This window comes from Protobothrops mucrosquamatus, unplaced genomic scaffold (assembly GCF_001527695.2).
Source record: "Protobothrops mucrosquamatus isolate PMUCROS unplaced genomic scaffold, P.Mucros_1.0 scaffold898, whole genome shotgun sequence".
Taxonomy (NCBI): domain Eukaryota; kingdom Metazoa; phylum Chordata; class Lepidosauria; order Squamata; family Viperidae; genus Protobothrops; species Protobothrops mucrosquamatus.
Window position 1 is genome coordinate 345,296 of NW_015387150.1, and position 14,714 is coordinate 360,009.

The following is a 14,714-nucleotide window of genomic DNA, read 5'->3' on the forward strand; positions in this document are numbered from 1 at the left end:
GGGTGTTTTGTTTTTTCTTTAGTAGTTCCTTCATTAGGGTATTGCTTTCTGTTTGATTGTTTGCCTGGTGTTAATCCCTGCTTGCTGTTGGTTGCTAGAGAGAATGTGCTCTATCTTTTTGTTTCTTTCTTATATTTTTAAATTGTCTCTTTTGACTGGTATGTAAATGTGGTTTATCTCTACTGTCTATTGATGTCTGATGTGTCTGAATGCCAAGCTTTCAGGAATTCTCTAATTTTTTAAATTTAACATGGTCTAGAATGCTTATCGTTTCCCAGTTGAAACTATGATTGAGTCTGTCTATGTGTTTTGAGATCAAGGAGTTTTCATTGTGTTTTCTGACTGCTAGTTGGCATTCATGGATGTGCTCTGCAATATAGTGGCTGTTGCAGTCCTTACACTGTATGTTGTAAATGACCTTTTCTTCTTGGGCCACCTTTAGTTGGTTTGCTTGCAATGATGATATCATGTGGTTGTAATTAGTCTGTTAGTTGTTTGTAAGATGTTTCTGATGTATGGCAGTGTTATCCAAGCATCTTGTGTTAGTTGTGCTGTAGTGGATTGAGCGGTCAGGCATTTTTTGATAATGTGTGTGTGTATAAGAAGGTAGCGATGAAAGAAGCTATGAATATTATATTATTGGGCAATAACCTTTTGTTGCTGAATATAGGTTGATGCACATTAGCTAAAAACATGGACAGAAGGACTTTTATTTTGAGTGGCAAACTATTCTGGCCATATTATAAAATAGTTTCAATTCTGAATTTTAAAAGAGATATCAGGTGACACAGAAGATTTATGTATGAGCCATGCATCTCTATGCATCCTGTGGGCACCTGATCCAAAGCCACTCTTCGGATCAAATCTATAATAGATAATCACTGTAACCATAGTAATAATATAACCATAATTTTCAAACAGGAAATTATGTTGTTCATATCTTGCCAAATTGTATTTGGGAACTCTTTTGCCTTCGGTAGAGCACAGTGACGTCCCTAAGGCATCTTGGGTAGGTAAGTTGACCTCAAGCTGAATAGTTACAATAAAATGGAATTTACTATTTGTTTTTTCTTAAGTTCACGCCCATAAAGCGGTCCAGCTGGTGAATACAAGTTTGCACATTTATCATTCCAACAAGTCTCATTAGGAAACATAGGGTTAGTTCCTGAATGATTTCGGATTTCCTTGTTAGACCTAGAAATACCTGACTTTGGCAAATAACAGTTTTCTATAAGCCTGAGCTGGTTGCTCCAGAAAAAGAAAAAAAAGGGGGGGGGGAGGAAATTGGAACAAAGAGGATTAGAATGAGAAGATAGCTATGAAAGAAAAAAATGCTATGCCAGTTCCTCTCACTTTGATTGCTGTGAAATATTAAGGCCCATCTTAAGTCCTATCCAAAAGAAAAGAGAACCATTTTTCTGTTAAAAGAAAAAGAAAAGTAAAGAAAAGAAAGAAATGTAGTTCCTTTAAAATATGGGGTTTATTAACTGAACTTGAAGAGTGAGGGTGGATTTCAGAAGACAGAAGAAGGAAAATTAAACAAATGACATAAAAGAAGGGAAAATTGGAAAGGAGCAATTTAGAGAAGGAAGGAAGGAGGGAAGGTCGGTCTAGAGTTGCTGTGGGACACAGAAACTGGATTCTGGCAGCATGTAAATTTGTGTTTGTAAGCATATGCTGAGCAGGATTACTGAAGAAGTCCTCTGTAGCAGTGAAAGGGGGGAAAAATGTTTTGGCAGCTGTTGAGAAGATTCCAGAGGGATAACAAGCCAAATGAAAAAGGAAGAAAGAGGAAAATGGTTAGTCTCCTTACATGTGAACTGCCAAGTAGCCAGTGTAAGAAAAATTAATGAGGTTAGCAGAGAGTCTCGAGAGGGGTCTGAAAGATTGGGATGATGGTAGCTGCAACTGCAGCACGCCAAAGCCTATAGAGTGTCATAAAACCAACAGCTAGTTATACCAGCAGAACCCTAGTTGAAGAGAAAAAGAGCTCAACTGTGGGTAAAACGGTGAGAGAAAGACAAGTGAGGGAGAGAGAAGCAGCAGGGTCAAGAGGGCATGTCCCTTATAAGGCCTTAAGAAGCTGTGTATCAGCAATATGAGGCAGTTTAAGGGAACTGAGATTGGTTATTATATTACAGTATACTATAATACACTATATTAGCAGTCAGTACAATCTGACCTAACATCAGGTACAAAGAAAGAATCAAAGCAGAGTAAACCAGAGGGGATCAGTTGTATCAAGTGGCTCAGAGCAGCCAATCCAAAAGTGTCACCATAGATCCAGATGAAGCAAGAGTTAGCACTACAGAATGTGACACTGGTGGTGATGATATGCAGTATCAGAGAGGTTCCAGAACCCTGATGGTCAAGCCTAGCTGACAACAGAGACCATCCCAGCAATAAGGACACTAAAGGAGTAGTCGATGATGTGTAGGACAGAATAGTAGAGATAGAAGAGACAGAATAGAAGTTAGGGCTTAGGAAGAATAGATAGAATAGAAGTTAGGGTTTAGGAAGAATAATAAGGCAGACCTTAGGGCTAAATAAAATAGAATAAATCTTAGAAGATTGAATATAGACACTGACTATAAATTAAAAAGTGATGGGATGTCTTTNGGAAGTTTTTAAGAAGAGACTAGACAGCCATTTGTCTGAAATGGTATAGGGTTTCCTGCCTGAGCAGGGGGTTGGACTAGATGACCTCCAAGGTCCCTTCCAACTTTATTATTATTATTATTATTATTATTATTATTATTATTATTATTATTATTATTATTATTATTATTATTATTATTATTATTATTATTATTATTATCCAAGCAGAAGACCCTGAGGTTTTCTTTCTAATTATGCTCTCCATATAATAAACTCTGAACATGTACAAAAATCTAAGAGTTTGATCAAGGAGTTAAGGAATAAATAACATCAGCCAGGCTTACTGTATCGATTGTACAGTATTTGGAATTCTGTGTATATGGTTTACAGATTTGGATTTATTGATTGAATAATGGAAGTTTTTATTAAAATCTTCTAAACTGCTACTCCTTGGATTTTGGAAGATCCAAAGTATATTCATTTCTATTTCTTCCTAGCTCAGCTAAAGGGAGAAGAGAAGGAAGACAGGAAGGCAAGAAGGAAGGCAGGAAGGAAGGAAGGAAGGAAGGAAGGAAGGAAGGAAGGAAGGAAGGAAGGAAGGAAGGAAGGAAGGAAGGAAGGAAGGAAGGAAGGACAAAATAGACTGGGGTGTTTCAGAAGGTTCAGCACAATTGATGCCAATCTGTTGTAATTATCTTTTGCTGGGTAACCCTTGAGAGAAGGAGCCTACCAGTAAGTTTTCTACAAGTCACATATGGATATGTGGCAAAGCTCAAGCTGTCAGTAAAACTCTTTCGTAAAAAAATAGAGCTGTCACCTTTTATCAAATTTGGGTTATGTTCTTCTGTCAATCTATCTGATATAGGACTTCCATTTCCAATCAATTGATATTTAGCTTTCATGATATTTAGACTGATTAAATGCAAACAAGGGTTAATTATTTTAAAATCCAGGTAGTATTTATAGCTTATTAACACAGTCCTAATGCAACTAAAGGATAAACAGGGCCAAAATCTGAAACAAAAACCCTCTCAAATTCTGTATCAATGCTATGTTTTCATATTTAGAATAATCGTGTGAGACATGAAATATAGGCTTATTCTTTCTGAAAGCCAGAACATATCGGACTCTCATTAGTGTCATCATATTTTTCTCATTTTAAAGCTGGGATTCCTTTTCTTTCCAAGCTTCCTGCATGCAATAAATCCAATGCTAGTCCTTTCCCACATGGAGTCAGTATGCAAAGCCAGCATCCTGACATAAAGGCAGCATTAAAAAATCATGACAAAAAGCCCAGAATGAGATTTTAGCATGAGACAGAAAAGAATTTCACTAGTGAAAGCTGCATTCCATGTTAAACCACTATTAAAACCCCTGCCAAAACAGCTCCCATGCCTTTACAAACTACATATAAATCAATAATGGACGATAACTTCCCCAAAAGAGGACCCTAATATACTCACGACAGAAAGGGGTGATTCTCGAATTAAGCTAGTATCTTACTGAAATGTCGAAGACTTGGCCTCACTGAAACGACATATTACAGATTGCCTAGTGCACTCGGTGCCGTTTCTTCCGATAAGACTGTTCAGCTGACCTCCGTCGAATCTGGATCCAGACAATCAATGAGGCCATCTGCAAGGAAGAACACATAAGCTATTTTCCCCAGTCACTTGATTGTACCACTGCTTATAGCTCACCATTGCTTCCTTACAAGCTGAACAATAGCATTGCTAATCTCAGCACATTTAACTTTAGACATACCCAAGCATTTTCATCAACACGGTAACTTTAGTATAGCAAATTACCTCTGTTACTGTCTTTCGGGTCACTACAACAAATGCCAGTGTAAGTCGTAAAGATATGATTCTCAATTTTGGAAAGGACTTTTTCAGCTTTGCTAAAGGCCCAAATCAGTTTTTCTGTGAGACTCCAAATTTGGGATGTGCAGATTAAATTAAAATCCTACCATTTTACTACTCATATTAGTAGGGCAGTAGAATATTCCAATCTATATGTTATTTTATAGACCAATAACAACAACAACAACAACAACAACAACTGTAATTTGTGTTCATAATGTCTCCTAGAATATAATGTCATAACAGCAATAGCACTTACACTTATATCCTGCTGCATGGTGCTTTATAGACCTCTCTAAACACTTTACAGAGTCAGCATATTGCCCCCAACAATCTGGGTCCTCTTTTTACTGACCTCAGAAGGATGGAATTTTGAGTCAACCTTGAGCCAGTCAGGACCGAACTGCTGGCAATCGGCAGAGTTAGCCTGCAATACTGCATTCTAACTACTGTGCCACCATGTCATAATGTCCTATGGACATAATGTCTTTGTGTGTGTGTGTGTGTGTGAAAGTCTCCTACAAAGCACAGCATTTTCATATAAATTCCTTTAAAATAAATATTTGTTAATATAGGTTCTCCATTAATCATGTTTTAATAAAAATGATCCTCCTTTGATTCTTTAATAAATATTTTTTCAATGAAAGTTACTTCAGTGCATGGTTTTAAATATCATCTCTCTGTTTATATATAGCTTTTAATCATCTTTTTTTTTTTCAGATTTGTTATGTGTGGCAGCCAGGGAATGATTATCTGGCTTTTACTGATAGATCTCTGTGACTAAAAACTCCAATGAGAAGACGGTTGTTCAAACCTGTTTCCCCTGGAACATATCTGAAAGGTTTTAATATACTTAATCCAGAAAATTTAACAAATCATTATCTATCATATGTCTTTATGATGGAGTGAGCTTTTCCTTAAGAACAGATGATGGATGTTTGGGTCTGATCAGCTACGAATCTGATTAGCTATTTTGAAGATTTATGCCATGTTCAAGACTCACCCATGATCACTTTGAGACTTTTTTTAAAAAAAAGGAAATAGCATTAACAGCATTTGGTTTTCATTTCATGTACCACTAAGTTATTTTACTATTTGAAATTAAGATTTCATTTTCAATTTCAAGGTCAGCGACTTGTGATCCCCTCTAATATGGAAGTCCTTTTTCATCATGGAGGTAAAATATTTTTTCAGATTCTACCCATTTTATATAGTCAATGTGAGACAGTAATTAGACTCATATAATAACTGAAGATGGTTTTCCTATTAAAACTTGAACACTTTTCCCACAACACCTTGTTATTTCCGGTGCTTGTAATTATTCATTGAAAATTGTTTATTGTTTGTTCAGCAGTTTGTACATGCAGGTAGGAGAAAAGAGAAGCCTGTCAATATATTAAGGGATTCAAAGGTAAGATGCAGAAAATTACTCTTTTCTACAAATTTGTGTTTACCTGCTCCAGCTATGAATACTTCTTTGCTTTGGCTGTTATAGGAGTGAGAGTATGTTATGCCTATAATGACCTCATCAAACTGCATGATTATGGGCTGAAGAATCTGTACACTTTGGACAACACCGTGAACTTTAAATTGGCATACCAAACTCCCAGTGGCCTGTCAGTCATGAGAATAACATCTTCATGCCAGCAAGCCCCCTTGGATATAGTCTGACATTGCAATCTTCAGTAAATTACCCTGTCACTGCCAATCTTAGAGTTATCTCGCAAACAATCAAGAAGGCAATCAAACTGTTCTGAAGGGCCAGTTGAGGACTTCAGATGGCTAGACATTTCTCCATTCAATACTGGTGAGAAACCTATATATCACTACCTGGAGACTGAATGGAAACACACACACACACACACACACACACACACATACACACACATACACACTTTTTAGATTTTGTAGGTAAGTCTGTAGCAAGAATCTTCATAAAACTGCATTCCCTTTACTTTTATGCCCTGTTACAGTGCTTGCTAATATTAATTAATTTACAAAGCTTACATTTTTTTCCAGCATGCGAAGAGTTTTTGAGTTAAGCACAGAATCAGATATCTTCTTCAATTGGAAAAAAGACACAGTGTTAAAGTGTAGATAAAAAGAAAATCTGAAGACAGAGAAGAGTTATTCTGCATTTTTTTTGAAAAACAATATTTTTACAAGACAGATGTTTTAATTCTGTCAGTAATTTTAAATTTAAGATATCCAAGTACCTGAAACCCTAAACTTATTTACTATAATGCCTTTCCTAATAGGATGTCCTCTAGATTATTCCCTGGAATCCCAGTCATGCTTGTTAGGAAGTCCCCATAAATCCCAAAGCATCCTCCTAGAAAGTTATGCTGTGGAATAAGCCTTATTAAATTTGGCGGAACTTCTTATATAAACATATATGGATCAGGTGACTCCTTAAATAACAGTTGAAATGTGGAACAAAATTATCTATGCTCACAAACCCATCAATTACACACACATCATCACATACATTTGTATCTGACACTAGTTTAGATACACTGATATTAGGGTTGAATTGTTCATGAACAATGAAATTTAAGTAATTCTTTTTGCTGAAGTGATAGCATACATTTCAAGGAATGATCTTCAGTGCATAGTAAGGAATGATGAGTTTAAGGGAGAATAGGCACATTTAATTTATTGACCTTATGCTGAATAAAAATGTTAGTTGACTCTTAAGTCTGATGGTGGTTATCAAACTCTTACATCATTTTTGAATAAAATTCAGTTATAGTGCATCTTAATAAATATTAGTGAAGTTTAGAACCTGTGAAGTAAAATCAGCATATATTTATATTTAAAATAATAAGGGCAATCCATATAATGAGTCAAGATGTCTTTTTAAGTAATTCATTTATGTTTTCTGTGTACAAACATACATAAATACATGCAGAGTAACATACAGTTTAAGGAAAACCTCGTCAAGGCTCAGGTATGAGACAAGATAAAAAAACAAATTATTCAGATCAAGCCAAATATTTCAAAATCATCATGTATCAAGGATTTACAAACTAAATATAAAAAAATAGTTTCTGAGAATGAGAAATGCCAAGAATCTGGATCTTGGAAGAAAGAAACACTCCTTATTGTTGCCAAGAGAGTGATATGGTTGCCCTAGGTTATAAAGTGCTTTATAATGCTTATTTTGGCAGCTTTCTTGGACAAGTTAATCTGGAGAAGTTAATGTTTATTACCATTTTATGATGGCAGAAAGCAAAGAGTAACACACCAAAGTTTCATTTAGTGTGTTATTTAATTTCAGTCAAGATTAACTATATGCACACTTCATTTCAGGGAATCAACTGTAGTACCATCATTAAAATAAATAGTCAGTGGTTTAATCCAAACAAGACATTTATATTTGTTTCCTTCTAAATTTAAATGTATTTCTCAGTGATGTCCATGACAAAAGATGTCCATACATTGATACTTGTAACATACTGCTCACAATTACATACAAGGCAACATTTATGTTGTAGCATAGTTTCTAATTGTCCCCTTTGCCTCATCCCTTGAAAATGCTTGTGGGATTCTGGATATATATGCATGTCTTCAAAAATTTAACCAACTCATAATAAGTTTAGTATTATATTAGAACATGGACTCTGATTTATTATTCCTCTAAAAAGGTAGGTACAAGTACAAACTTTAGGTTCTATCTGTGGAACTTCAACAACAATTTGACAAGATAGGGTTTAGGCTAAGCTTGGATTCTAGGAAAGGCCCTGGTTATGGTTCTTTTAGCTTCTTGAGGAAAGAACTAAAAAGAAATAATTGGCAGCATGTCCTGACATATTTACTCAGATATATTAGATAGATAGATAGATAGATAGATAGATAGATAGATAGATAGATAGATAGATAGATAGATAGACAGACAGACAGACAGACAGACAGACTGACCATTAGCAGGGGTTAGATTGAGTCAAGAGTATAACTGCCTGATCAAAGTCCTGCCTTTGCTTTATAAGCAATGGGCAAAGAAAGGGGTGGGCGTTTGATCACAGAGTTGTGTTTGCTATCTTGATTTTTTTATCTTCTTTTGAAGACATATTTGGAAATTCAGTTGGCATCAACCAGAAAGACTTTCTCTAGTATGATATTCTTCTCAGAAATCAAAGATTTGCTGCCTCTGTTGAAATTTAGGCATATAATGAACTTGTTTTAATTGTCTTTGCATTATTAATATTTTCTTCTATGGCCTAGTTACAATTAGCCATTTATAATATACAGCATTGTGATTATTTTCTTGGGTACAATTCCTGCATATACATGTCTGACAGTACCAAAATGTTGAAATAAATATTGTTTATTTATAGGTTTTTAAATTGTCCCCCTTATAAATGGCTATTCTATAGTGGTTCTAAAATAGACTTTCTGAAATAATACTGTTATGTAGCAAGATATCCAGAAATTTATAGAATTCCTTCTTTAGTTCGGATAGCTCAAACTAACAATGCCAAGCCCAAATTAATTGCAAATTAATAAAGATTCAGTTACAGACAACTAAGGGATGAGTTGCTGGTGATGGAGGTGGCATGTTACAGTACAGCCAAATCAACAATGATTCTTCCCAACCTTCTCATTTCAGGAAATAGACAGCAAAGATATGAACATCACTAGTATTGATGGTTGACATAAACTTTCAATCCAAAGGCAGCAGCATCTGTCACTTGGAGCTGCCTGTCAAACAAATGCTCTGTTGAGCAGGCAATCAAAGCCACTGCTTAAGCATGAGACAGGGAAGATCAGTTGACTTCTGGTGTATTTTGCATACATTCAATCACTCATGTTTTTCATTCACTCATAGGCTTCATTCAATTCCCCTTATAGTCAGAGTTTAGCAAAGGAAAATTAAAAACAAAACAAAAACAAGCAAACAAATATGCAGGAACATTTTCACTGAATGAATTTATCATTAAATATAGTACAACATGCAGGTATGCATATTATCTACATAGAAACTATTCTAAATGCACACACTTAATCCTCATTTAATCTCAAGCACACACTTATAAGCCTTTTGGATGGTTTATCACCAAGTTTGGAGAAGCACCAGAATTGAAAAAATAACAGCCATATACCTTATATTCTCTACATCTCTACATCTGTTTGGTTTGCTTAAAAATAAACTCAAATACCTACATTTAACTCAGAACATTAGACTTTGGTCTATGAAAAAGTTTTACATGTGACTGCTTGCCTATTGGGTTATGTGCATCTCCTAGGCCAATTTTGATAAATTCTGGTTACAGTTTTTCATTCAAAAAGTCATTGCCAGAATCAATAAAATTAATGTTGGTAACAAACTTGTGAAAATTGAAAATACAAAAACATTGTTACTAATTGTACAGAATATTTTCCCCAAGTTAGAAAAACAAGTTCATGATTTAGTGACTCCCAGTATGAACCAGATTTGCTGCATATGCTACCCGTATTTTTATATATTTAAAACTATCAATAACAGATTTCAATTGTTTATTATGGTAGCAATTTTAAAAATGACTTCAAGCATCATGTCCATTGTGTTTGCTCAGGGGAGCCTTTTTCCCCCCTCCTGAGGTATTGTGGATATTTGTACTTAGAACCTTATAAATCTTTTGTCTGAGCTGAATTAGAAACTCCTGCTGTGGCAGAGCTTGATGAGGCAAGCTAAATTACATGATTTGCTTTTGTGCTCCAAAATACTTGCATTATCTTAAATGCCACAAGCCTGATGAAATATCAAATCACAGGATTCACCATTCTATAAAAGCAAAGCTGGCCCAAATAATTATTGCAGGAGGGCAAGATCCGTTATTTCTCTCTCTCTCTTTTTTTCCCCCCACACATTTTTCTCTTTTTTTAAAAGATGATTTTGTTTTTAAAAACTAAAAGCATACATTCTTAAGCAAACAGGTCAAACATTCTACTCAGAAAACATGTTACTTCTTTGTCTTGCCCCCAAAGAAACTGTTATTTAGAGACATAAAAACCTTCTTTGTCTTATTTTGCTATATTAGTCAGAAAAAAGAGTTGACTATATCCAGTTTATGGGGTTCAATATTGTGCTAGTTAGATATGCATAGATTTCCTCTGATTTCTTCTTAGTTTGTATAAGAAGATATTTACACTGAAAGAACATTTATTTGGATTCTTAATTTGTGAAATAAGTTAGAAGAGAACAAGGAAATCACCATGGTCATTAGAGATTTATCTATAAGAAGCAATCAGCATTTGGATGAAGACAAAAAAAAGTACAATTTGCCAATTGAAAAACCATATTATCCAGCCCATAACCTAATAGAGATTATAAAATATAGGGAGTCCTCAATTTACAACCGCTTGCTTAGTGCCCATTCAAAGTTACAATGGCACTGAAAAAAGTAACTTATGACCATTTTTCACACTTACAAACACTGCAGCATCCCCATGGTTATATGATTTACATATGCTTGACAACTGACTCACATTTATGATGGTTGTAGTATCCCGGGGTCATGTGATCCCCTTTTGCAATCTTCTGACAAGAAAAGTTAATGGGGAAGCCAGATTCACTTAACAACTGGGTTACTAACTGTAACAACTGCAGTGTTTCACTTAACAACCGTGGCAAGAAAGGTTGTAAAAGCAGTCAAAACTCACTTAACAAATATCACACTTAACATCAGAAATTTTGGGCTCAATTGTGGCCATAAGTTGAGGACTACTTATATAACCTAAATTAAAATAGGCTAATATAGATCTGGCTCTTGCCAGCTGGCCTAGGCCTCATTGGGAGTGCCCATTCTGGAAGGGGCTGTTGGAATAGGAAAGACCCCAACTCTCCCCTTGTACTTTGTATTCTCCTCCTCCCCAACTTTTAACAGTATTTATTACTGGGCTTTTTTTTTTTTGCTTTATTAGTTTAATGTGTAATTTAATGTATTACTTTAATGTAAGCCACCCAGAGTCATCTCTGGAGAAGATGGATGGCACATAAATTTAATAAATAAAGAAATAATAAATAAGTAAATAAATCCATTTGTAAAACTTTAAAAAAATAAGCAAAAATAATTATAGCTGCCACAAAATTAACATACCTGTGGCAAATATTTTGGGGCTAATGTTAACTTTAATTCATTTAATTTACGGTGTTCCTACAGCAGTTGGGCACAAAAGACCCTTCAAAATGTGTGTGTGGGGGAAATTGAGTGGACAAGATTTTCTGTCCAATTTCTTTTAGCAGAAGCAGAATTTCTCTAACAATATCTTAAGCAACAAAGTTTCCATTAGGGGCAACAATAGCATTGCTACTAAGAGAGCACAATGCATAAAAGCCAGAAAGGTTGCAGTCTGCTGGAGAGAGTACAGTGAAATACAAGATTTTCGCACACGCCCCACGCTTGCTACGTTCCACTCTTTGAAATGTTTTCTAATGCAAATTGCCCTTTCCTCAAATTGAATGACAACTGCTAAGGAAAAAAAATGCAGAAATTTGCTTGGTATTCTTTCATAGTTCATGGGAAAACAGTAATGGATTATATACCCAATGGAAAAGGACATCCATTTTCTATCTTATTCATGTACTTGTAGCCTAAGTACTTTTGGGACTAAAGCATCTATCTGTAGCTAATTGCTGCTATTGCTGCCTTGAGAAAAAGATAAGGAATGCTATAAATAAGACTTTTGAAGAAAATGTGGAATCTCCTGAAACACGTTGCAGGATGCTGAGAAAGATAGGTTCTATTCCTCCTTTTCCAGGCAAATCAACTACCCACGTGTTTGTATTATGTGCAGAAAATCAATCCTTCAAATTTCCTAGGAGAACTGGAAAACCTCTGGTAAACAGTTTCCAATCATTACCTATCTAGTATTGTACTGGGTAAGATGCCCCCACATTTGGCAAAATTAAAGCAAGAAGATTTGATTTTTATTTTCTTCAACTGCTCTGATGTGACATTAAGGATGCTGCACTCGTTATACAACGGTGATGATAAAAGGTGCCGAAGAGTGACATGTCCTGTAGAGATGTGGTATTATGCTCATGAGACATGGTTAACGTAACACATTTATATATCCAGAAATCTCCACTACAATAACCCAGGAACCAGGTTAGTGGTGATATTTTGCCTCACCAAACACCAAACCTTCCCCAGGTTCTCTCTAACTGAAATGTCAAAGCAAGGTAGTGTCTCTTTTTTGAAAACCTTACAGAGAAGCTATCTGTGTAGACTTATTCCTATGCGCTTGTTTTCACAGTTTTGGCTTTATGATTTAATTAATAAATTCAATATCCTCTTAGTGATTTTAAGGTTAGTTTGGGATCTTTTGGGGAAGAAAATAATACAGGAAAACTACAGGCAAATAAATAATATTTTAAATAGTATAGAGAAAGGAGGATATATTGAAGTATGGTACATCTTAAGTCCCTAGAGAATAACAAGAGTCATTAGATCATAATTTTTGATTACTTACATATTACTTCAGACATGGACAGAAATTTGATTTATAAACTGAAATAATAAATGACAAAATGGTGTTCTGCAGTATGATTTGAGACAAATTTGGCCAGAATGCTTTGTTATTTTTCTCCCACTGCTATTCCAAATATAAAGTTAACCAGTTAAGATATATTTTAATGCTGCTTATTAATTCTGAGAAGAATCATAATTGTAACAAATAAAAATAGGGCTAAGTAATGGATTGAGGTTTATATATTTGTAGATAAGCCCAAGTCTTTCAAGTAGTACAACCATTACTTCTAATAGTAGAAATTGAGAAAAAGAATACTTAAAAATAACCTCAAACCTCTTGTTTGCCTGTGAATCTTGTTTCCAAATACTTTAACTCACTGAATAAAGTCTGTGATGTTTTAATTGCATGTGCCATCTTGTGAAATTTATAGATTTTAATCACAACCCTGTGAGTGTAAAATTGGTCATATAATTATGAATAAACTAGCCTTAATCTCCATCAAATACACATAACAATTATTTACTGAGAACTTGATTAAAATGGGATTAAATTTTAAAAGGATTCTGCATAAGGTAAATTAATTGATTTCAAACATTTTTTAAAATAATTACACCCACACCTTTGAATGAAGCTTTAATAAAAAGCTAACATCTGGAGAACCTTTTTTTAAATTAGGAAACTTATTTGGTAAAGATATTTTAGAAAAACCATTCCCTTTAAACACATGTGTGCAAATTGTGTGTGCATATCTATGCATGTATATGTATAAAATTCAGTAAGTTATGAAACAACTTAGTGATGTCTTATAAGATAAGAAAAATAAATATTACATATTTGACAGTGAAGAACTTTCTTCCTGGTCATACAGGAATTTTACTGATTGATATTTTATTTTTAATCAGAAAATAAATAGACACTCTGTAGAATTGATTAGGGATTCTATTGGGTCTGATTTATTTCCCATGATTATAATCCAGACATATCAGTGGCTCACATGGTTGGGATGCTGGGATGGAGGTTAGCAAGCCTGTGTTTGAGACCTGAGTACTGCTGCATGGTGGGGTGAGCTCCTGTCATTCGGTCCAGCTCCTGGGGACATGAAAGGAGCCCCCATGGTGTCTCCCGGGCAACGGTGATGTCACTGGCTAAGCCCTTCAACCTGGAAGTGCCTTACAACAGTGCCTCCAATACAAACAGGGTGATCATAATTCTGAACATATTATGATAGATGTCAATAAATATTTTAAAAATTAATCAACTCCCATATTAATTTAGTCGTAGCATTTATATCTAAAATGTTTCATCTAGTTGGTCATTTTTCCTCAGACTTCCTTAGAGTTTTTCTTCCTGTAAGACTGCAGTGGTTGACCATAAAAACATAATGTACCACAAATAGAGAAATCAGTATGCTTTAAGGCAAGAAGAAAAACCTAATAAACAATTCTTTACATCCAAAAAATGCTTTCTCTTAAAAGTGTAATAACATCAGTGTTTTCACAACAGATAATTGCAAACAGCCATAGAATTATGGAGAATTTGTGGTCTAGGATATCCTACTGTACAAACATTTAAGAGGTTTTTAACTCGGAGGAAGATTTGTAAACATGTTATCACAGCAGTTGCCTGGAGCAAGGAATAAGGAGAACTTTCAAGTGTTGGGTTGCAAAAACTCTAATTCAGCACTGATGGGTTATCACAGAAAGTGAAGACTAATGGAGAAGTAAAAATTCTGCTATAAGAAGTTGGAAGATTTCTGTCACCTCATTTCCGAAGCAATATCATTAACTTTAGAAAGAGCTG

At 34.9% G+C, this 14,714-nt stretch overlaps 1 protein-coding gene across 1 annotated transcript in view; it reads right to left on the reverse strand.

Moving 5' to 3' along the window:
* TENM2 (teneurin transmembrane protein 2) overlaps positions 1 to 14,714 on the reverse strand; it is a gene marked incomplete at its 5' end in the record, with an annotated part of 346,728 nt that overhangs the window by 66,065 nt on the left and 265,949 nt on the right. The window contains one exon of the mRNA XM_015819334.1: positions 4,196 to 4,233. Coding sequence (XP_015674820.1) covers positions 4,196 to 4,233 — 38 coding nt within the window. The remainder of the gene's footprint in view (positions 1 to 4,195; positions 4,234 to 14,714) is intronic.